The sequence below is a fragment of the Dermacentor albipictus genome, chromosome 5 (genome assembly GCF_038994185.2).
Source record: "Dermacentor albipictus isolate Rhodes 1998 colony chromosome 5, USDA_Dalb.pri_finalv2, whole genome shotgun sequence".
NCBI lineage: Eukaryota > Metazoa > Arthropoda > Arachnida > Ixodida > Ixodidae > Dermacentor > Dermacentor albipictus.
The window spans coordinates 41738512-41761793 of NC_091825.1; the positions used below are offsets into that span (position 1 = coordinate 41738512).

At 48.8% G+C, this 23282-nt stretch overlaps 1 protein-coding gene across 2 annotated transcripts in view; it reads left to right on the forward strand.

The window, feature by feature from the left end:
* Positions 1–1692: 1692 nt before the first annotated feature.
* Positions 1693–23282, forward strand: part of LOC135900504 (NADPH oxidase 4-like) — a 284789-nt gene continuing 263199 nt past the window's right edge. The window contains exon 1 of one of the 2 annotated variants that reach the window (XM_065429988.2): positions 1693–1846. Coding sequence is in view for 1 of the 2 variants with exons in the window: in XM_065429987.2 (XP_065286059.1) it covers positions 4580–4735 (156 nt within the window). In the remaining variant the exon portion in view is untranslated. Of the gene's footprint in view, positions 1847–3710; positions 4736–23282 lie in introns of those variants that run through there. The other variant, XM_065429987.2, reaches the window with a different exon arrangement.

Below are 23282 nucleotides of genomic sequence, written 5' to 3' on the forward strand. Positions count from 1 at the left end.
CCCGTGCCTTCTAGAACGCTGCCCGTCGTCTGCTCCTTAGCTTCATTGCAAATGACAAAAGCAGAAAGAGCAGCTCTGCATGGCTTCTGCGCTTGTTCACATGTACATGGCGTATCTACTGCTCGTTTTCCAAGTTTAAAATGAATCAGTTGCTATTGAAAAAGTACTTATATAAAACAATGCATTTATCGCTGAAGCACACACCTGACGCGACTTGGCCCAGTTCGAAGCGCGGGCTGCCATCTTCGTCAGCGGGGTCACCGGCCGTCCGGCTCATGACGTCAGTCCAGAGTGCGCGCCCATTGGTGGATGCTCGTGTGCGTCCGTGTCGGAGGATTAAATGCCCCCTTTTTTCTAATGTTGTATCCTACTATAGATCGGATAGTGTTATTAAAACACTTTTTTCATTGGTTAGCATGAACACCTTGAAATCTACGCAACGTAAAGGTTAATCTCTTCAGGTGACAGGAAATACAGAGCTACAAGTATTCCACCGGCTCGTGTTACGATGAATAGCACAGAAAAAAATACGGAGCCTAATACAGCTTCCAAATGGCGAGTCACCCGTGCAAAGTCGTAAAACTGCACGACTCCTCAGGGTACGAAGCCAACAGATTCAAATTGGAGACCAGTGAACACGCATACTGCAAGAATTGGAAGTGTGTTGAATATTTTTTTAGGACATATACGCCTACGGGACAACAAGGCAGCCAAATTAACGGAACAGGTCTCTTATTCGCGCAGAAGATCTTAAGGTAAAGTAGTTCATAAAAGTAGGTGCCTGCCAATCGGGACGTTGGATGTATATTAGCAGAGACCGCCGGCAAATGGCAAACAGCTCTTACGAAAGAAAAGCTTTGTGAATTAAGCCCAGGTTGAGCTCAGAGTATGACCAGTGACGACGCATGAAACACATATTGTGAGGATGTTGCTGATTGAAGTGAAGTTGAGATGAACGACCCAAGCGGGATGGATAGAATTCGCAACATTTTCATCTGATGAACAGTGAAAGTCGCGAACATTGAAACTCAGTTTTAAAAGAGATTTCGCATTGAAATGCTTGGTAAGAGTCGAGAGCTACACGGGAAAGAAGGCTAGCACGACTAACTCGTGAGAAGACGCTACCAGGCTGATGTATTCAATCAGTGGCATGAATTTACTGCGGAAGTTTTCGGAAAGACGAAGCATGAAAATGTCTTGATCTAAATCGCAGGAAAAGTGGAAGTTATATCATTTGCCTCTCACGATTTTCATCGATATAGTAAGACACGGTAGCGTCTTGTGCGTTAGAGGCACGTTAAAAATTCCCAGGTTGTCAAAATTATCCCGGATTGCCTCTACGTCGTGCCTAATAATTAAAACGTGGGTCTAGCACGATAAAAACGCAGAATCCAATAGGTATGCTAGCACTGGTTCACACTACTACATTACGCGGGTGACCACACTGTAAAATATGCCTCCTTCTTTTCGTGCATGTGTTCCCGTAAAAATTACGGTACTATCTATGCTCGTATTAAGAGAAAAGGGCGACATTCCCCGTGTCGAGCTGCGCACATGCGCACTGCACTAAGACGAGCAAAAAGCCGAGAGCGCAACAAAACTTGTAGCAAAAATCGTGTAAGGCCCCATAAAGCACCTGCACAGTTTGTTCGCTTCCTGCCCCGACAAGCCTGGATGTAGCAGATGCTGCAGGAAGCATTCTGCTGTGTGTGCTCTTGGGTGAAAAGGCGAGCTACTGAGCGCGCAAGCGGTGGAGACATGAGATTTCTACCGTTTGGCCCCACTTGACTGATAGCGGGGATACATAGGATTGTGCCTTCTACGTCTGCCGAAGAGCTATATTCTGGTGAGTACGCTTTGGAGCCTATCTAAAACAAAAACAAACCTTTTTGCGCTAGCGAAGTTACGAGCAATAGCTTGCATTCGTAGTACGACACACGTGCCGCGTTCCTCGAGGACATCGCTTGCAGGTGAGTGAGACGTTATCTGGCAGCCATGCTGTGTTATTGATTGCCCGTGCAGAGAAGCGCAGCTGTTTTGTATTATGCTTTTAGTTCCTTTTCTTAAAGCTGTGTTAAACAGCGCCAGCGCTCGATCCCGTTTCTGCGCTTTACGTGCCGCTGTGCGTTGCTCCGAGCACACATCCATGATTTCTTTTATTTATCGTTCACGTCAAGCGGGAGAACATCGTGAGAACTTGCCAGTTTCACGTAGACGCGCTTTTGGGATAGGCTCGTGGTTTTGATAACGAGAGCTGCCATTCCATCCATAAATACACTGCACCTCTGTTTGCCGCTCTAGCGAAATTGTGGCTTATGCTGGATTGACATGGTCGTATTTCTCGATTTTACAGAAACTAAGTTGACGAATGCTGTCCCTTAGACTTTAACATTCACGATCGAGCTGGTGGGAATAATCGTAAAGCTATTCGAAATTGTTGCACCTCACCGGAACGTGTAATCTTGTTCGTCGTGTCGGAAATACGAGCTTCACTGCATCAACGGGAAGTAAACCAGGTCTCTCACTGTAGCTTAACCAAGAGTTCAGCGTAGCATTGTTTATCAACAAAGAGGTCAGTGCATCCTTCGCAGCATTGTCTTCGCGGCAAAATTGTGCACATCTAGCTATGTCCCACATAGCACAAGCTTATTTTCTAACCTATTGTCATAGCGCCGTTTTTGCCTGCTGATGACTTCTAAAATAATAAAAAAACTATAGCTCTTGGCTTACAGGCCATCTGATTAGAGACTCAATTCAAATACCGTAACCGATATTCGCTCTCTGCTAGCAAATTCTTCTCGGTGCTCTGCCTTTTTAGCGAAACATTTTCTCTGGTGCCTGCGGCATTGTGCCTCAGCAGCATAGATTTTGCAAGATTCACACAGCGCCACCTGTTATGTACCAGTGTATTACCTTCTGTCACTTTTGAAGTGGGTGTTTCGACGTCATCTTTTTGAGAGACATCATTGTGTGTACTACAAGTTCCATACGAGTACGCAAGTGGCTTGATAACGCGCGGTGGTTAACGGTTGGTTAGCGTGTCCACCTCACTGCGTCACACTGGCGACGTGGCTCGAGTTAGATCCGAACTGGCGGCAACGGTCGAAGCCTTCTTTTTTTCACGTCGGCTCCATCGTGACGTCAGCTCCGTGTTACTGCTGCGTCAGCGGTGCGCGACGTAGCAGGAACAGTGAGGTTGGCGCTTTCTCATGACTTCACCACTGAGAGCTCTCGTCGTGCAGCGCAGCAAAGGCGGCTATTCGCTGCGCATGCTATCCCCCGCTACAGCGAAGCCTGTCTGAATATGGTCGTCAAAAACTGCCCTGAATGTATGCCGCCGTTTCCTGCGCAGTTGGAGATCCTGTACACTCCGGCGAGATCGGAATGAGTGTATAGCACGTCGCTGATTCATGTGAAGTTAGCCAAACGATCTGCAATAAGCAAAAGGAATAAATGAAAAAACCTAATTACCCCGTGGCGGCCGCAAAGGCCTTCTTTCCATATCCGTTCTGAACACGACTACCAATCCGTTACTGTTTTTGTGCTTGCTACGGACGTTAGTACATACAGCGCTTGTGCAAGCACTCTTACCGCAGAGCTAATAAGCGTAACAGTTACGCAATCATTTCAATCACGCGAACAAAAGCCAGCCCCAGTGTGCCGCCGCCTTTCCTCGGCCCCCCCGGCGGAGAGCAGCACGCAAGCCGCACGTGAGCGCGCCACAGCGGCGCACAGCGGGTCCCAGTGGCCGACTTTCACTCGCACCGGTGACTGTTGGCGCCGGTGGGCGCTGCACAGGACTCCAAACAGAAAAGCTCGAATTAGACATTGCGGCGTTCTTCCTTTCCCGCCGCCTCATTTCTACCCCCTTCGTAACAGCGCCGCCGCCGTCTGTGTCTGGGCGGTGTCGTATCACGTTCCCTCATCTCCCTCGCTTTCGATCAAGTGGGGAGCGGCTGTGTGCACCACACGGACGGATCCTGCGGAAGAGAACAGAAAGGATTCAACAGCCGGGAGGGCGGGGATGGCGGGCGTCTGCCACTTGACCCAGAGAGGAGAGCTGCCTTGCCGGGCGTGAAAAGAGCGAGGGGCCACGTAAGGGAGAGAGCGGGGGGCAAGGACGTCGGAGAGCAGCGCAGCCGGACGATCAGCGTGGCGCAAGTTGCTTGTCTTGCACCGCCGCAGCCGCTCGGCTGCCTGTTGCTCTCGGAGCTCCCCTCGGCGTGCGAGAGACGGCATGCGCTGAAGGCGCGTTCGCGCGGTGAAAGCGGAGAAAGCGGCGGCGGCGAACGATTCATCTGGCCCCTCGTCCACCAGCGCCACGACGGCTGCCGACCCTCGGAAATCGCGCGGGAAATATGCGCTCTTCGCTGCTGCCTTCGCTGTCGCCGGCGACGTCTGATGGATCTGCGGCGGAGTAGGAACGTGTCCACTGTTCCGGGACCCCTAGAACGCGACAGGTGTTGTTCTGGTAGCATCCACCGCCACTTCGCCGTCACGTGAGCCAGCAGACGAAAAAAAAAAGAACGACTCCGATATCGACGCCCGTGTGACCGACGACTCCGGTTTCCGACTGTGGATGATGGTGGTGACGATGGACGTTGTTACGACGACGCCCACGACTGTGGCGCGCGGTCGTGACGCGGCTCCTGGGAGTGAGGAAGCGCCTGTAACGGCGTGCCTCGTTAGGTGTTGGAGGCGCTTCAGTGTAGCGGCGCGGTCTCGGGCACTGATGGTGAGTGGAGTCGTTTTCATACTGTTTTCGCCTGCGGCGTTGCTTGTACTCAAACGAAGTGTGAAGACGGCGCAGAATCATACACGTGTCCGTATGCGAGGTCCTTGCCAAAGTAAGAGCATTCCATAAGAGACATAGGTTTATGCTATGCTAGAGAGAAGGCGCAAAATGTTGTATGAATTTTTGACAAGCCCAATAGTGTGATTAACTTCCTTAGGGCTCGCAGATATTTAAAACCGATAACATGATGAACACATCGACAGCACGAACGCCAAACGCGCGTCTGAACGTAGTGAGTGAAGCATGGCATATACCGCGACCACTACATTTTCGCAATCAGCAGGACGAGCGCATAAGTGTGCATAAATCCAAATTGATATCAATTGTTTTTATTGTGGTCAGTGTGTTGCGAAAATGAATATGGTGCGAAAGAAAAAAAAAAGCGCTTTTGTGTAAACTTTCCTGGCTTTGTGTGACCCAGCTCCATTGGAATGCGACCCCTCGACTTTTTCGGTCCTGGAAACCTTCTGCACCACAAATAAACTGGAATCAGTAATTCTTGCGGTGTGGCAGATCTGAGCTCGAAAACTACGCAATCTGGATCATGAACTCTGACTGCAGAGTTGTTACAAACAACAGCAGCTACGAATGCACTTTACACTTCATACAGGGAGAGTCACCCATTCAACAGATCTGCAGCCTGCGGACTAATGCAGCAAAATTTGGGAACTGGACGTCTATAGGCTAACCATGCTCTCAGTAACTGGAGGAGGTCGGTAAGATTGCATGGTTATGAACTTACTAAATTTTCACTTTTGTTACTTATGTTAAAGTCTTTGCCACTCAAGCTGCAAATAACCCCTGGTGGTCGAAATTTCCGGAGTCCTCCACTACGGCGTGCCTCATTATCGGAAAGGGGTTTTGGCACGCAAAACCCCATAACTTAATTTTTTTTAACCCAAGCTGCAAATGTAGAGACCAATTTGAATGAAAAAAATACATCTATCGTGATATGAAATACTAAGTGCTACGTGCGTTGCTGTGCCGTCGCGTTGGAAACCAGATGATCAAATTTAACGAACACTGCATTATGCGACAACGTAGGTTACGATGATCGAGTGCAGGTGAACATCTGAACTGAGATAACAAAAAAGAAGAACATCACATATGACAGCGTATGGAAATATTCGGATGAAGCGGTACATTTATGCCTCGATAATATAAATCCTGTAAAAAAATCACGTGTCAAAAAAAGAGTAAAAGTTAAAATTTCACCACCTTCGGCAATGCCTACATATCCTTAACAATCATAGACGGTTCTCTAGACGAGCTCTTTGGCATAAAAGACTAGAGTGTGCGTTAAAAAATGAAATTCGATAAGGGTAAAGCTTTTTTCGTGTTTTAGGTCCCGTTACATTAGCAGTTAGTTTGTCATGTTCCTTAGTTAGTGAGGGGTTACACCAATCGTTACCTGCTGATATGCCGAAATCCAACTTCTTTTTGTTGTTCGAACCTTAAGTTCACTGTTTGTTTCTGCAACCCCTATGTATGTAGCCATTGGAGTGATGGACATCCGCTTATACAGATTGCCTCATTGTATCGAGGTGCTGACAGGCGTCACCTTGCCGTAAAGGAAAGCTTGTGACCTAAATATCCGCGATGCCTCAAAAGACCTGTCAGCCTTAGCCACCAATCATCGGGCATCTTCTTACGTATCTCTGGCTTTTGCATAATAATCTCCATAATGGCTGAACTCAAAATCGCTTCTTTGATCTCAGTTCTTTTCTCGTCTATTCGGGGCCGACAGGCATATCGCCTTCTTGCGACGGGGTGTTAACCGAGCAGCGATGAAGCTTATACGCGGCAGTTATCGGTTCATTGAAGAAGGCGGATCAGTATATATACACCGAAACAAAGCGTTTTTTTTTTAGTAGAGTCAGACGTTAATAGGGAAGTAGACGAACGTGTTGAATGATTTATTCATGTTTCGGCGCATGTCCGGACTTCACTAGAATATATATATATATACCTATATGGTACACGCTAGTTTTTGTTCTGTCTGGTTATTTTACCTAATGTACTATACTATGTAAACCCCTTTGCTTTTATTTCACTCGAAGGACCAGTATTGACTGAAATCCAGTTATGTTATAACTTTACGAAATGATCATGTTTGTTTACGTCGTTGTTACTACGTTTGGTTTTCCATGCACTGAATGACACCTTCTTTTTTTTGTGCATAGCGTATGGGGTGCTACCGTATCGTCTGGTGGGTGTGGGGTTCAGTCGGGAGGCCAGTAACCTCCATTTGTCCTGACGTGCAGTCAATTGTGTATTGTGGGAATCGATGCGTAAATAACCGTAACAACTGCATAAAAGCAAAATTTTCTCGATATCGTTACGCGTGCACTTCAGTGTCGTCTTATACGGCGGCCATTTTTGTGTGTTTCTTTTCGCTTGTCGTCCACCGCACGCCCTCAGGCTTATCGTCGATCACTTTCTTCGGCCCGTGCTGGCAACAAAGCCGCCCACTTCCGTGGAAGTGAGTCGCGCGGGAATACAAGGATTGAGTTGCGTGGAACTGCGCCCCGTCGCGAGAGTGAAAAGCTAATGTTGGTGCGAGAGTGTAAGCACGAGCGACGCCGCCGCTGCGGCTGGTGATAAACAAAAGGAGCATAATAGGACAACCGGGTCGTCTATCGTTGCGGGAGCCGCTGGCCGCGGAGCAGGTGACCATCGGCTTCGCTGCGTTTCAGCAATGGCCGAACAAAAAGGCCAAGTGACCTGCAGCCATTGGCCTCGATGCATAATACCCTCGTTTGTTTTCTGTTGTTTTGTGCTTCTATAAGGACCCGTCTGCGCGATGAGGTTAGGTAATGTAGATTGTTGTTACTGCAATCCACGCTATGTGGCATACGGCACTCTGAGTGTATGCGCGGGCGCAGCAAGGTGGCATTATGGGTTTGCTCGTCATACGTCGGTGACACATTCGCCGCGCTCTTTAGAAACACCGACATCTGATGGCATAAAATGGGGCCATACGCACGAAGCGAGAACTGAACAGTGGTGCAAGTGGAAGTAAATTTCGTAACAACAGAATAAGAAAACAAACAGATCAAAACGCTCGCAGAAATGCATATGCATAACGCGCATGCTATAAAAGGGTCAGCTTAAGGTTCTTGGTATTTCTTCATTATGGGGAAATAGCGTGAGTAAACTAGAGAAGAAAGACGAACAGGACAGGCCCTGACTGCCAACGAAATGTTTATTTTTACGAGCATAAACATATGGTAAGGCGGGGATGGGGGTAAAACACGCGCATGCTTCCTACCGTATCTAGAACAGTGAATTGCTCAGCTATTGCTCAGCTGTGGAAATAGCAAATCCTTTCGTCGGGTAACGCAAGCGATGGTGAACTAACGCACGCAGGCGTAATGGAATGCATTAAAAGCGCCTCATAGAGCTCGCCAGCGCGGCTATCGCGGTACCTGCGGGCGATACGCGTCTAGTGGAAGTGAGTGCTGCATTCGCACTGGGAACAATGGACCGTCAAATTGCAGCCAGTTTTTCTCTTCAGGCTTGCTGGCACGTTCAAGCGAGCGGTCGTGCAAGCAACAGCTCGTCGGCTCGATGTATACGGGCCTCAACGCAACATTGGAACCTCAATCGCGAGCTCTGCCTTGCAGGGGACGAGGCGAGTTGCACGTATCTTTTTATTTCGCAGGTAGGTTTCCCTAAGCGAGAGGCACTCACTCGCCTGCAGAGGGAACCCCGTCTTTTGCGCGCCGAGTACACCACACCCACGTCCGCGCGAGCGGCAGCCTTCTTCACCCTGTGGGAGACGCCGTGTAGTTAGGGGACCGCGGCCACTTTCGCCCTGTCAACATGTGGCTGAGTTATACATAAAAACTTGTAGCGCTAAAAACACAAAGGACGAAGAAGAAGAAACACAAACCGCACGCGCCTACCTGTCGATCCTTTTCCTCTGGCTGAGCTTTATTTTTTGGCAAACGTGATTCTGGTGAAATTTCTTCAGCCAGCCCTGACAGGAATTGCTGTGGAAAACCTGCCTTCGTCAATCCATCAACTTCATGAGCGAAGCTCAGCGTGACTCGATGAGGACAGGAACGAGCTAAGGCATTCCTCATGGCGGTTAGCGCGATGGCGCGTTTCACGAGCTTCGAGTGCTGAGATGTGAAGTTTAGAAGGTCCTTCTTTAGGGAGCGTGGTCAATAGTTCCAGCAGGCGTGCTTGTCGCCAAAGTAAAGCGTGAGGTCGAGAAACCCAACTTCGTAACTTTCAGACAGCGCCCTGGTGAAGGAAAGTCCGCGGAGGCTTGTTCAGAAACTGCGGAAAATCCGGTGGCGTCGCTGGTGCTCTTACTGCTGGCTTCGTGAGGATTAGCGCGCAACGAAACCAACAAGTCGTCGACGTTAAGAAATAACTTCACCCAGCCGGTCATACTAACGCAACCCACCATGCGTAGCATTATGCGCTTGTTGGGATAAGTCTAGCGCTTGTTCCTCTGACGGCTGTCATGCGCACGGAAATATCTGTGCTGTAGGAGCGTGCACAAGGGCACCGTAAGGTGCCCCGAACTGAGTAGGAGCATCGCGGAAGCTTCGGTGCGGGGTCATTTGGGTCTCTCTGATCTCGGCAATCAAAGACTGAAGCTTTGTCTGAAAGCTTCCGCGTGCCTTCAACGAATAATTATTGCAACCCCGGAGTACATATCTTGAAGCCCATTTATTTGTCTGTGTCGAAGCGCGTTTCCTGACCACGTCACTCGTGAAAGTTACGTCATCCCCGGCAGTAAGCAGAATCACGTAAACAACAACAACAAAAAAAGTTGCGATGTAGAAGGCAGTGCAAGCCGATTTCTGAGCCCTGTATTAAGTTGTCCGGACTGGCTGGCGTGCAGTGAAGCGAAAGTTTACGAAACCTTAGCCCTATATACTTCGTGCTCGTTCTTGCGGTGTCTGCACACGGCTCGTGTGCCTGCTAATTCTTTTGTTTTCCCGCACGTCGGTGCGCCGGGTCACGGGGTCGTTTTCTTACTGGGGTTAACAGTTACAAGCCAAAATATGGGCTGACCATCTTCATTTGTTGGTCATGCCGCGGTTCGTGCAGGGCACAACGGTGTACCCGAACGAAAGTTATCCGACCAGTCGGGGACCCAATTACCTACGGTGCGTTTTGAAGCCGAGCGTTTGGTTCACTGTAAGCCACGACCACTTTTCGCAAGCGAACAGATAATACTTGCTTGGGCAACGCCGACGGTTTTCCATCGAGCGAGAGAATGTGGGCCATGGTCTCATCCACTGCCCGGCGGATGAGACCCTGGCCCACATTCTTGCGAAAAATTCCCAGCTCATTTTGCTCGAAAGGAGCCGTACGGTGTCATGCCTTCCGGCACCTCAATCGTCGGACGGCGAGCGCCCAGGGATCTGCGGCTCCCATCGGGCCCACGGCCATTGTGCAGCGGAACATTCCAGGCCCTCCTTGAGCATGCGGAGAACGCCGATCTCTCCGTAGCTCCACGCCCCACGTGGACCCATAGACTCGCGTCGAAACAGGGGCCTGACGAACGTTCACTCGTCTCGTCCGAGCATTCGCTTTACCCCGCCATCGAACTGCGCAGGCATCGAACCACTCGTTTCGCGCTTAAGTGTGACGCTGCGTCATCCACTATTTGCTTGTGAAGCTTTTCACGTTAATCATGTTTCACGTTAAGTCTTTCCAGCGATTCTCAACACTTACACACCTTCTTCCGTATAGAAGAGAAATGAGTAGAAAAAAGTTGATAGCCGAAAGTAGGAAAAAAACAGCTTTCGCTCGCAGTGCTCATGTCCAACAGAATACTGGCGGGTTTACGAAGCTCATGCGCCGATAAAAATAAAAGTGAAGGAAGTGTCAGGATGAATTGTGAAGTCAGCAAAGGGCGACTCTACGGAGGGTTCGCTTGTCTCGAACGTTCCGCTGGCAAATGTACCAAGTCGCGCATAGTGCGTGTTCGGTGCTGAACGCAGGCTGAATGCCTCTTCGGAATGCGATGGAGCTTCTTAGCGTTGTCCGGCAGTTTTCAGGAGTTCAAACATAACTTCGGAGCTGGCAGGGTCTCTAAGCCAGCCCTTTGCCTCCTTTTGGCCAATACTTTCCATCAAACTGTAGCATTAATCTGGACTCCCGCTGATGCGGACCTTGCCGGAAATCAGGCGGGTCATGCCAGCGCCCGAGGATTTATAGTCCGGGCTCAGGCATCACATGTATCGGACCTCGTTACGGAGGAGGCGCCGTTTATAGCGCAGGATCGCCTTATTGCCTACCACGACATCTGCACACACTACCGGCTAGACCGTTTAGCCTTTCGTTACGCAGGTGTGAAGTTCTGTGGCGACAGTTGCAGACTCGGACCTTGCCCTCGCCTTACGGCTCCGCCGCATTGATCCCTCCATTTACCTTCCTCCCTCTTGTAAATTGTGCGTCTCTCCCAAAGCAGACTTGAACCACATCATGTGGGGGTGCTCTAAGCACCCCCTTTCCACTTTCCTCAAGCAGTTAATGTCTAGTGAGGAGCAGTGGGAGGCTGCCTTGCGCAGCTCGAGGCCCGACCTTCAGGAGGCCATCCTCGAGTGGGCTGAGTGGATGGAGGAAGCCTACTACACGGAGTTCCTCCGCCCGGCCTCTATACCGTTGCCTCCTTCCCTTTTATGAGGGATAAAGTTTTTCATCATCAACATCATCTTGGTGGCTCTTGATTTCACTCAGTTCTTCAGCATTATCCAGGGGTCCCGGGGAGTTGATTCTATTCAATATCACATGCGATTTTCTCATGGCTTCCAGGAGTCGGATGCTGCTGCATATTGTTTAAAGAAACTTTGATAAGGCACTCAGTCGCTAGAAGGCTGGCCAACTTGTTTTTCATTCTTACTCATTCTTTACGCCTCAGCAAAACATCATACACACACACACACACACATCAGTGGCGTAGCCAGAAATTTTGTTCGGGGGGGGCTACGCCACTGGCCCTATATATATATATATATATATATATATATATATATATATATATATATATATATATATATATATATATATATATATATATAGATATATATATATATATATATAGATATAGCTGCACGTTGCAGCTTTAGCTTTAGCTCGGGTGCTCCTATTTAAGTACATGTAGAAGGGGAATTCGTTTTTCCCTGCAACCACTTCACAAAATTTGAGGAGGTTTGTTCCAATTAAAAGAAAAAGTTTAATTCTAGTGACTACTGGTTTCGAATTTTTCATTTAGGAGGTCAATTCTTTATTAAAAATTGGCCAAAATCGAAAATTTTCAGGAAACGAAAATATCAAGTTTAAAACTCCGTGACTCAACAATGAAAAATGATATCACAATTCTGTGAATTGCATCAAATAGTACATCTAGAGCGGACAAAATATATATGTTACACATGAATCTCAAAAAAATGTAGTATTGTGGAAATACGGCTTTTGCAGAACCCTTGTACACAACGTAACCAATTCACGTAAGATACAAATTGACACAGCAAACTTGTCCGCTTTGACTGCTATAATAAATGCCGTTCACAGAACCACAATATCTGTTCTTCATGCATAGCTATTAGTTTGTAAACGTCGTGCTTCTATTTTTTCAAACTTTCGAATTTTTCAAAATATTTTAAACAGAATTCAGGCCCTAAATCGAAGTTCTGTTTCCAACAGACACTAGGATTTAACTTTCTCAAATGCAACCAATTTCAATAAAAGTGATTAGCAGGATTATCTCAGAAAAGCGTTTCTGCGTTTTACAAGTATATGAATAGGCCGCGTCGGATTGGGCCCGAGCTAAAGCTTCCTCTTAAACAATTTATCGAGGGATCAAATACATGAATAATAACTGCATTGTCATTGCCAAAGATGCTGCAAACGAATTCTTGAAAGCTACGCACTGTAAATACAAGTAAAATATGTATTTCACGATGGTTTTGGCCCGGTCTTGGAATGTCTTTGTAACGTCCTTTGAACCGTTTGCTCCAACGCTTCACAGTGGTCAATGAAATGAAGTGTTCAACGTACACGGCAGTCATATGGTGATTAATTTCTGTTTTGGAAACACCTTCAGCTGTCAAAAACTTCACGACACCGAGCTGTTCAACTTTTGAAGTGTCCATTACGTGACGCAACCATATTCAACCCAGTGTATGACGTCATTAAAGAACATTTATCTTCACACTTGCGTGTCACTTTTGTAAATGAGACATGCCGTTCTCCTACGCGCATGCCTCGCAGATAATGAACCGAACCATTATTGAGCGGTTAGGGTAGGCTCAGTTTCATTTGACTCGCCCTCGAACATTAGAAATGCAAATATACAATGGGATATACAAATGCGAAAATACAGCTTGATAAAGGACAAAAAAGTGTCACTGGAAACAAAGTTCACTGCATGTATACACAAAACCTCGCAACAAGATATTTAAGTATACGTATAAGTCTCCAATGAGTCTATGTATGTAAGAAGAAGTAACTGTATATAATGCGTCAAACAAGGCAAATAAACATGTTGCACAATCATAGATTTACAGAATCCTAGATTCCGCCCCCATTCCATCCACTCCCCCCGATGTATTGCGCGCGACGGAAGGCGGCGCGCTTGCTCCCCGCTTTTCTCCTTTGCGCACACAAGACTGAGCCACCATCGTCGGCTCACCCATTCCACCTCCCCTCCTACGCTTTCACTCGCACATACAGCATGCAGCGCGTGGTCACGATGTTATCACCCTTGGACTTTATACGAAACATGAGGGCGACGGCGACGGCAGGAATGCGCCTGGAATGTCCATATAATTGCTTTCGCAATAACATAATAAACGTATCCGGCAACTGAAGCGTCCCGTCGCCCATTACTTTCCGCAAAAGAAGTATCAAAATCGAACTTTCACCATGCGACAATTCGTTGCGCCGCAACAATGTATTTTTTTCTGTGAGGCGGAGGCACCGAAATGAAGAAAAAAAAAACGCATAGGAAAGTACGTTGGCCAGAATCTAATGCCTACTTCGGGCACCTAATGGGGCTATGGGAGGAATGCCGAAGAAAACATGAGACGCTTGGTCCACTGAGAACCATACGCATACTGCTCAGTATACTACTGCGGCGAAACAAGACTTTCCGGAAAGGTTCCGCTCAAGGAATGCGGTGCAATCCTTCGAGTCGCCACAGTGATGGCGGTGAGCGACCATTGTTTTTTTTTTGTCGTCTGCTAGCCAGAAAGCGTCCAAAACTCTGTTAGGTGAAAATACACTCGGCCAGAGCAAACCGAACGCGCACCGAATTGCACCGCATGGTGGTCGGGGCCATAGGAGAAAAACGTATACGCTCTGGCTGGCTCGGGCAGCCCGCGAATAAAAGTCAAAGTAATCGCGAATAAAAGTCAAAGTAGAAAAAATAAATAAGAACGTAGTTACTTTGGCTGGCTTTAGTGTCTTGACATGAATGTTCTGGCGTAGGTTAAAAAAATGTTGATATTTTTTTATGTGACATGACGGCACAAATGAACCACCCCAACGCTTCGTCTCATTGGACCTCGCTGCCCGCTTTGTCAACTCGTCTGCTAGTGTGTTGATTTGGCTTAATTGTCTCGTTGTATGTTCCGATGTAAGACTTTAGAAAAGTCAATAGACCTTTGGCGTCAAATGTTTATAACAACATTAAACCCACAAAGTTCCGCAATTGAAAATCTAAAGCACAACTTTGCAAATGTCAATGCACCTTTCACATCTAAAGCTTATGAGATTTATACCCATAAAATTTCGCAATTGTTATCTATGCGCTCCATATATTCCGTGGCCTTAGTGAGATGCCGCGGCGAGCCCGCTCACCACCAAAGCGCCCTTGAAACTTTGTGCTCGGATGGGACTGCTTGGCGTTATGTGACTCCCGGTGTATGGGCGTTGCCACAAAATCCAGCCCGAGTTTGCAATCTTCGCGGTTAAATGTCTTTTCGAGCGTCAAAAAGACATTCTAGACAAAATCCAGAGTGATTTCCGGCGCCGGGGCTCGCTTTGGTCGGCGGTGCATGGACAGCGCGAAAAAATTTCGGGGGGGGGCTGAAGCCCCATAAGCCCCCCCCCCCTGGCTACGCCCCTGATATATATATATACGAGGCCGCATAAGCAGCTATTTCTCCATATATCGCTTTTTATCCAGGTTACGGCTGTACATGCGAAGTCAACACATCGATTGCCAGCGTTGTATTTTTCTTGGACCTGCCTGGCCTTATCTGCCGGTAGCTCCGCGGCAAGGCGCTGCTGTCAGTTGTTGAAGTAGGTGGTTGTGCTCCACACGGTCCACTGCGCACGAGCAACGGAGTGTGATTCGTTTTCAATGGAGTAAGGGACAACCGCCCATCCAAATCCACAGGGAAATGCAGCCCACGAACGCGCAAAGGTGTCTCCCTTTGAGAAGTGTGAGATGGTGGTGTGGCGAGTTCGCAAAAGAACCGTCAACACCTGATATGACAATGAGCGTTCGGGGAGGCTCCGTGTGTCCCTGCTACCACAGGGACATCTCAAATTTATTGCTGCGACAAATGGCTGAACCAGTGTGGGCACTATGTGAGAAAATACTGCAAGATACCCTAGAATAGCACGATATTTCTTATTACCACTGTGTACCTTATTTTGGCTAATAAGCAATCGGGCAAGGATTTGTGATGCGCCCGCGAATATATATATATATATATATATATATATATATATAACACGAGCTATCCGGCAAGACAGCAGCACGAGCAGTCAGAGTCAACAAAGCTTGCGAGGGATCATAAGGAGAGCCTCTGTTTACAAATCAATTTGCTAAGCTGCGGCGGCGTTTCGGGTGCGGATTATGTGAATAGCATTTGGTTCTTCGGTCTTTGGCGCGTGGTTTCCTCGGACACTTCACAGTTACAATTTTAAGGCGAGCACGATATTCAAATGAAGTGGGGCGCATCGAAAATGGACGCAGCGGTACTTGGGTGCAAGAAGCCGAGTACGAGCAGCAGCGACATAGGAACCGATTGAGATTATTCCGCCTAGTATCCGTAAATTGACGCCAGAGAATACGTTGTCTTATCCTTTGATAAGCGTATAAGGTGGATTTCTCCAGCGTATACGGAAAAATAAAGCAAGGTTCAGAATGCCACCAGATACAGTGGGCGCAATTAGCTCAAAGGTCGAAAGAGACAAAAGCGTCCCGCCCGTACTCTCCAGTGTATTGACCCTTTTAATGTTTACACACGCGTGTTCGAAAAAAAAAATTCTGGTTCCGACTTCTGGATCAGCATGCTAAGTTTAGCCGGCAGAAGAGAGATTGGACGTTTTGCTAGCCGGCAAATATCTGGGACCCTAAGGCTTTCACAAGTTTTGCTAAGCAATTTAAACGTTGGTTGATAAATCAATTTTACACCGGAATGCTCACGAGAATCACACATGACGCACGAGCCGTGTTCCTCATACGTAAAAGCATCAATAATATGTTCCTACGTGAGAAAATCCGTTCACATTTTATGGTGAACGTCCCCGCAAGTGCACGTGGCCGGGGTCAGAAAAGCACCGTTGCTGCCGCAGCGTGTTTTATAAAGAGCCTGTACGGTAGCTTTGTGCACTTCACCGGCTTCTGTACTCATTTGATGATCATACTTTAGGTTTTCCTTGAACGTTATTGGGTCCTTTTATAAGAACCGGCAAAACACTGTCTCACTTTAGGGATGGTGTCTTTCCATGGCCATCACTTATAGTGAAAGACGACGGAGTGATCTATGAGTGTTCAAGCTGGCTGATAGTTGGCCTTCTAAGCTGACGCCGACTACAATGGACGGACCACGTTGCCCAGGACTGGATTGCATAGTAGCATTTATTCTAACACTACGTGGCGTGCAGTAAAAAATACAGGCCGTACATAAGACACTCCCCTTTTATGCATGGTTCGTGAACAAAAGTCCGCCATTTGAAGCGCTAGAAGGCTAGGCGACGCCATGAAAAAGCATATTTGTTCGTAAAGCTTAACCATTTGTCTGAGGGAATGCGAGTGAATAGCTGCCTCTGAAAATCACAATATGGTGCGAACAGTTCTGAACTGGATAAGCGCGTAGTTAGGTTTTCGTGCAAGCTCATCTGTCAAACGAAAAAAATATAGTTCCTTTCTGTCTCCAAGGCGTCTTGTTCGCTCTGAAAAGAGCGGATCAAGAGAGGTGTAGGTGAACTTTATTATTATTATTATTATTATTATTATTATTATTATTATTATTATTGTTGTTGTTGTTGTTGTTGTTGTTGTCGTCGTTGTTGGTTCAGGCAGCTTAGACGGCAAAGGTCCGCAGTGCAGTATCTCGCAACGATGTTCTCTAGCGCCGCGCTACTGAAATCCGCCAGGTAGCCTTGGTATCGTAAATTGACCACCTCCGATATCTACTTGGTGGAGGGTTTCGCGGAGGGCTTGGCGCTGTTCTGAGAGGGGCAAGGCTTGAGATACCGGCGCCGGAGGAAGCACGGGGTGTCGAAGTAGTCGGCCTGGCGCCATCGTGATGGGGAGTCCTCTGCGAGGAGGGCCACGATGCGGCGACGAGTCCCTTAGTCTTTGTGCATCGTCCTGCCGCAGTTCCTGCGTCGTAATATTTAATAGGTGCGCGGGTCTCACTTCAGCAACGCACAAAAGCTTCCGTCGTGAGGCAACACAGCCGCGCAGCGCGGTGATGGAACAAACAGGAGCGGCGAATCGGACACGGCAGTCATCGTGTAGAAAAGTCTTTGACACCCCAAAGAAGAATAAGCGATGCCATCGATTTGGGTCGCGTACTTGGCCGCGCCGTTGTATACTGCGCGATTGAGCAAGAGATTTGCGCTCGCGTCTCTCGTCATGCATGGTTTGCGAGCGGTGGTTGCCGCAAGCTCCCTGCATCGAGGCGTGCGGCCTCTATAGGGAGGAGTTCGCCCCCCCGCTGTTCGCGAACCTCGCGGACATGCAGTTGCTTTTTAAACTTTGATAACGGTTACCTGTAGCAATTTTCGTAGGTGAGGGCCGCGCGTCGACCCCGTTCCTTAGGTTTATTTCTCAGCGCTACTGCGGACGGAGCGCAGTGTTGTTGTGCGCTCAAGTCGTGCAATACACTCGCCTTCCTTGCTGCCGGTGTCCGGAGCTGCTCGCAGACTGGTTGGTCTGTTGTAATAAACCTTGGCAACGCGCCGTGCCTGACAGCCGGAGAAAGGCATTGCGCGTGAATATTTCGCATCCCAATTTTTCGTCTCATTTTATTTATCGTGCTCCTACACTTTGTTCAAACTTCAGATCGTGCTTATGTTCCAAGTGTATTGAGCTTTGTGTTTTAATGCTTTAGCATTAAGGGAGTGCTGAAGTGGGAAAAAAAAAGCGTATGGGTGTGAACTGTTGGAAACCAGTCATACAGTAGAGCTAGAGAGGCAATGGGAGAGCTTTGGAAAGCGTGTTGACATGTAATATATATATATATATATATATATATATATATATATATATATATATATATATATATATATGTATATATACAGTGTGTGTGTGTGTGTGTGCGGTAAGGGCCATTGCGTCTTCAAAAATATATATAATGGTTTTTGACAGTTTGTATTGGCTACTTTAGTTTAGTACAAGCCTACTTCACTTTTCTACATATTCCACATTATCTTCTAAGCACTTTTCATACCTTTGAATCAGTTTCTTTAGTCCTTCTGCATAGAAGTACCCGCCCGGGAATTGAACCAGTTGACAATGGCGGTCTTGAGTTTCTCGTTGTCTTCAAACTGTTGTTCCTCAAGCCACTGTTTCAAGTGCAAGAAGAAATACTCACTTGGGGCAAGGTCTGGAATCTGGGCTGGACGGGGAAAAGGTTCCCAACCAAAATCTTGAATCTTGTCCTTGGTTCGGGCAGCGGTGTGAAGACATGCGTTGCCCTGAAGGAAAACAGTTTCTCGCACCGTCAATTTTTTTTATTGTGTGACTCAGTTTGGTGAGGCTGTCGCAGTATACCTAGGCTGTGACTGTGGTTGCACGTTTCATGAAATCAACCAAAAGGATGGTAGCCATATTTTTCCGACTCGAGTAAAGAGACCGCTTGATTTTTTTTGTCAGTTTTCGTGATAGGAGCGGCGCCACTGCATTGGTTGTTCGTTTGCTTCTACAGCCACGTACGATACGCAAGATTGGTCGCCTGTAACAGTATGCGAAAACAACTCACCTCCGTATTGTCGGTAGAGGGCCAAAACCATCGTCCAGCTGACATTCCTTGCTGTTTGAGTTGGTCTGTAAGTATTTTTGCTGCCAACCTCGCACGCGCTTTGTGATATCCGAGATTTTCAGTTACACTTGCGTCAATTCTAGTGCGTCCAGTAAGAGAAAATTTATCAGCCAGGCCACAAACTGTCAGTCGTCTACCTAATCGTAATTCCCGGTCCACTTGTCGAGCAGTTTCATTGGTCTGGATGCTGGGCCTGCCACTCCGCTCTTCATTGTGCAGATTTGTGCGGCCATGTTTGAAGTCTCGACACCATTTTCTGACCTTTCCTTCACTCATTGGTGTAGCTCCGTGAACGAGGCACAACTCCCCATGAATTTAAAAAGGTGATCATGTTCATGACATTTAAAGCCTATGCAACTGGCTTCTATTGTTTCGCGCCTTGCTACAAAATTTTGTGTTACTTCGTGTTATGGAATATTCGTCGATTTAATTGAACTCTTTGTGCACCACTGACCGTCATCCTGCTGTTTTGTCAACTGTAATGAGATCGGGACCTCGTCAAGCTGCTCAAGCTTTTAGTCTCGTACTCCTCCTATCCAAAGGAAATAAGGTTGACTGATGGATGAGTGAGTGAGTGAGTGAAGAAACTTTGTTCTGAACGCCTGCAGAACGGTTAGCCTTCCCCTGTTAGGGAGGCGTTACCGTGACGCGGCCATGACGTCTTCGCGGCGTGTGGCGCCTCTACTTCGGCCGCGGCCGCACTATTCCCTTTGGTCGACCGTGCCTGCCCCTCCTTTGGGGTGGCAGCCTCCCTCCGGTTTCGCTCGGTCGTTGCCTTTCGAGGGCCGCCGAGATCTGCTGGACGGCCTGGGTTTGAACATCTTGGTCATAGCATCTCGTTGCGGCCTCGAGCCGCGGCGGGATCGTTGTTAGTGTTGCAGCTTCATGCGGATTCTTAGCGCAGTCCCAAAGGATGTGAGCTGCAGTGGCTCTTTCCTTTCGGCACACACAACACAGATCACTTTCATAAACACTTGGACACACGTGCCTCATCAGCACCGGGGTGAATAACGACCCCGTTTGAAGTTGTCGGTATAAAACCGCCTCCTTACGGGTCAAGCCCGGATGAGGTGGCGGCATAGTCCTTCGCTCTAGTCGGTACCATTTCACAATTTCATTGTACGAAGTCATTTTGTCCTTGGTTTCCCACCACCACGACGGGTCGGCTGTAGTAGCAGCGGCACGGTTGGTTAGTCCTCGCACCGCCGCGTTCGCCGTCTCGTTGTGGTTAGCGTTGCCGCGATCCGACACATCACTGCCCATGTGGGCCGGAAACCACTTTATCACCACACACCGACTTTCACTCGCGAGATCGACCACACGCAGCACACGCGCGGCTTCACCACACACCCTTGCTCTGGCGTAATTTTTCACTGCCGTACTAGAATCACAGAGCACAGTCGTGCACTCGGGGTCGGCGATGGCCAAAGCAATGGCCACCTCCTCGGCTTGATGCGCCCCTCGAGTCCGCACACTCGCCGCTGTTCTAGTTGCACCGGTCGATGCCCCGACGACTGCAGCGGCGAATGCCTTTCTGTCATGGGGATACTCTGCCGCGTCCACAAACACGGCACCCCTGCCTTTGGCATGGAGATCGATGAGCGCCTTGGCCCTCGCCGCCCGCCGCTCTTTATGGAACTCAGGGTTCATATTTCTTGGCACCGGACATACCCGTAGCCGTCTACTAATTGCGTCCGGTACAGGCACCTCTGTATTTTCGGGTCCCATTTCCTTTGGTCCCAGGCCTAGGTCACGCAGCACTTGTCTGCCCGTTCTTGTTTCTGATAGCCGCGCGAGCTGAGCGGTCCTCTGCGCCTCGGCGATTTCCTCCAGGGTGTTATGCACTCCCAAGGCCAGGAACTTGTCGGTGCTTGTGCAGTCGAGAAGTCCGAGTGCAGCCTTGTACGCTTTGCGTATGAGCGCATTGATCTTATTGCGTTCGCACTGCCTCCAGTTGTGGAAAGCAGCAACGTATCTAATGTGGCTTATAGCGAAGGATTCCACTATCCGGGTGAGGCTTTCTTCCTTCATGCCTGCTGTTCTGTGCGTCACCCTCTTAATGAGGCGGATGGCCGTGGTGACTTTGGCCGCCAGACGGTTGACCGTCTCGCCGTTGACTCGTTTGCGCTCAATCAGCATCCCCAGCACTCGGATCTTCTCGACAGCCGGGATCATGTGACCACCGCTCGTCTTGATCTTTATTGTGTCTTGCTCTCTCGCAGGCTCGTTGCCTTTCGTCTTCCTTGCTGTCCTTTTCGGAGGAACCACCAACAGCTCAGACTTGCTTGGGGAGCAGACGAGCCCAGACCCGTCCAGCTGCTCCTCGATAGCGTCAACCGCCTCTTGCAATGTATTCTCGATGTGTCCGTCGCTTCCTCCTGGGACCCAGAGCGTTATGTCGTCGGCATAGATGGTGTGTCGGACCCGCGCGACTCGTGAGAGGCGCTCGGCCACCCCTATCATTACAAGGTTGAAAAGCAATGGCGAGATGACTGAGCCCTGGGGGGTCCCGACACTGCCGAGCTTCTTCTTTTGGAGCTGCAGGTCACCGGCGATGATTTCAGTAGTCCGCTCCGTCAAAAAATCCTTGATGTACGCATAAGTTCTCTTGCCCATGTTTAGCCCTGACACCTGGGCCAGAATCGCAGAGTGTCTTACTTTGTCAAAAGCGCTCTGCAGGTCCAAACCCAAGATGGCTCGCTTGTCTTTCGTGTTGGTAGTGTCATCGAGGATGTCATTTTTCAGTTGTATCATGGCGTCCTGAGTTCCGAGCTTGTTTCGGAACCAGATGATGGTGTTTGGGTAGAGCCCCGAATCTTCCAGGTACCTCTGCCACCTGTTCATGAGTACATGCTCCAACGCTTTGCCCACACAGGACGTAAGCGAGATCGGCCGGAGGTTCTCAATGTTGGGTGGCTTGCCCGGCTTGGGAATCAAGATGGTCTTGGCTGCTTTCCACTGCCGAGGTAATGATCCGGCTCGCCAGCAAGTGTTGAAATATGCCGTGAGGTTCTCTATCGCCGCTTCGTTAAGATTTTTCAGCGCTCTGTTCGTAACGCGGTCGGGACCAGTGGCGGAGTTGCTGTTGAGATCGTGCAGGGCAACCCGTACTTCCCATACTTCAATGTCTCGATCTAGCCACTCGTTTGCTTCGCCTAGGTAGTCCGGGTGCGTGTCTGTGGGAGTGACCGGGAGGTACTTGTCGTCGAGGCGTTTCTTCACTTCGTCTTCCCCGTGCTCGGTCAGCGCTCTGTGGATGATCTTGGCCAAGTTGTGGTGCTGGTGAGACTTGGTCGTGGTCGCATCCAAAAGATGCCTCAGCATACTCCACGTCTTGCCGCAGTGCATCTGGTCGTCCGCTGCGTTACAAACCTCATTCCATTGCTGTGTGCATAGCACTCGGCTGTGGGACTCGATCTCGCGGTTGAGTTCGGCGACCTTCTTGCGTAGCTTTCTGTTTGTCCTCTGCGTCTTCCACCTTGACAGGATGGACTGCTTGGCTTCGATGAGGTGGGCGAGGCGGCTGTCGACCCTGTGGACACGCTCGTCCGTCTCGACTTCCTTGGTGGCCTTTTCTACTTTGTTTACAATCTCGGTGGACCACTTCTCAATGTCCGTAATTTCGGTTTGTTCCTCGGGTAACAATCCTCGAAACGCGTCCCAGTCAGTAAATCTATGTTTCCGAAGGCTTCTGCCAACTTCGTCGGTCGTTACCACAGAGCGGGACAGCGACCTCCACAATGTAATGGTCACTTCGCAATTCGTGGCCCGTGCTGCGCCATTCGAAGTCCGCCATACCACCGTTATTACTCCTGACGAAAGTGAGATCGGGCGTTGTGTCTCGGGTGATCGAGTTGCCGATTCTTGTAGGGTATGCTGGCTCGGTGATTAGACTTAGTCCCAAGTCGGTAGCATCTTGCATTAGGTCCCTGCCCTTTGCCAATGTTTTGGGGTAACCCCAGGCTTGATTCGGCGCTTTGAAGTCCCCGCAGATTACCAGCCTGTTGTCGGGCCCCACGACGTTGCACGCTTTGTGTAACAGTGCTTTGAATTTCTGCTTTCCGTGTGATGGGCTACTGTACACGTTTACCAGAAAAGTGCTTTCCTTCTGCTTTTTCCCGGTAACCACCTCTACCATGGTGTGCCAGATTGGGCTTTTGCTCAATAACTCGTGCTCGACGTACGTGATGCCTTTTCTCACCAAGGTGCAAACTCCCCTGCCGTTACTGCCG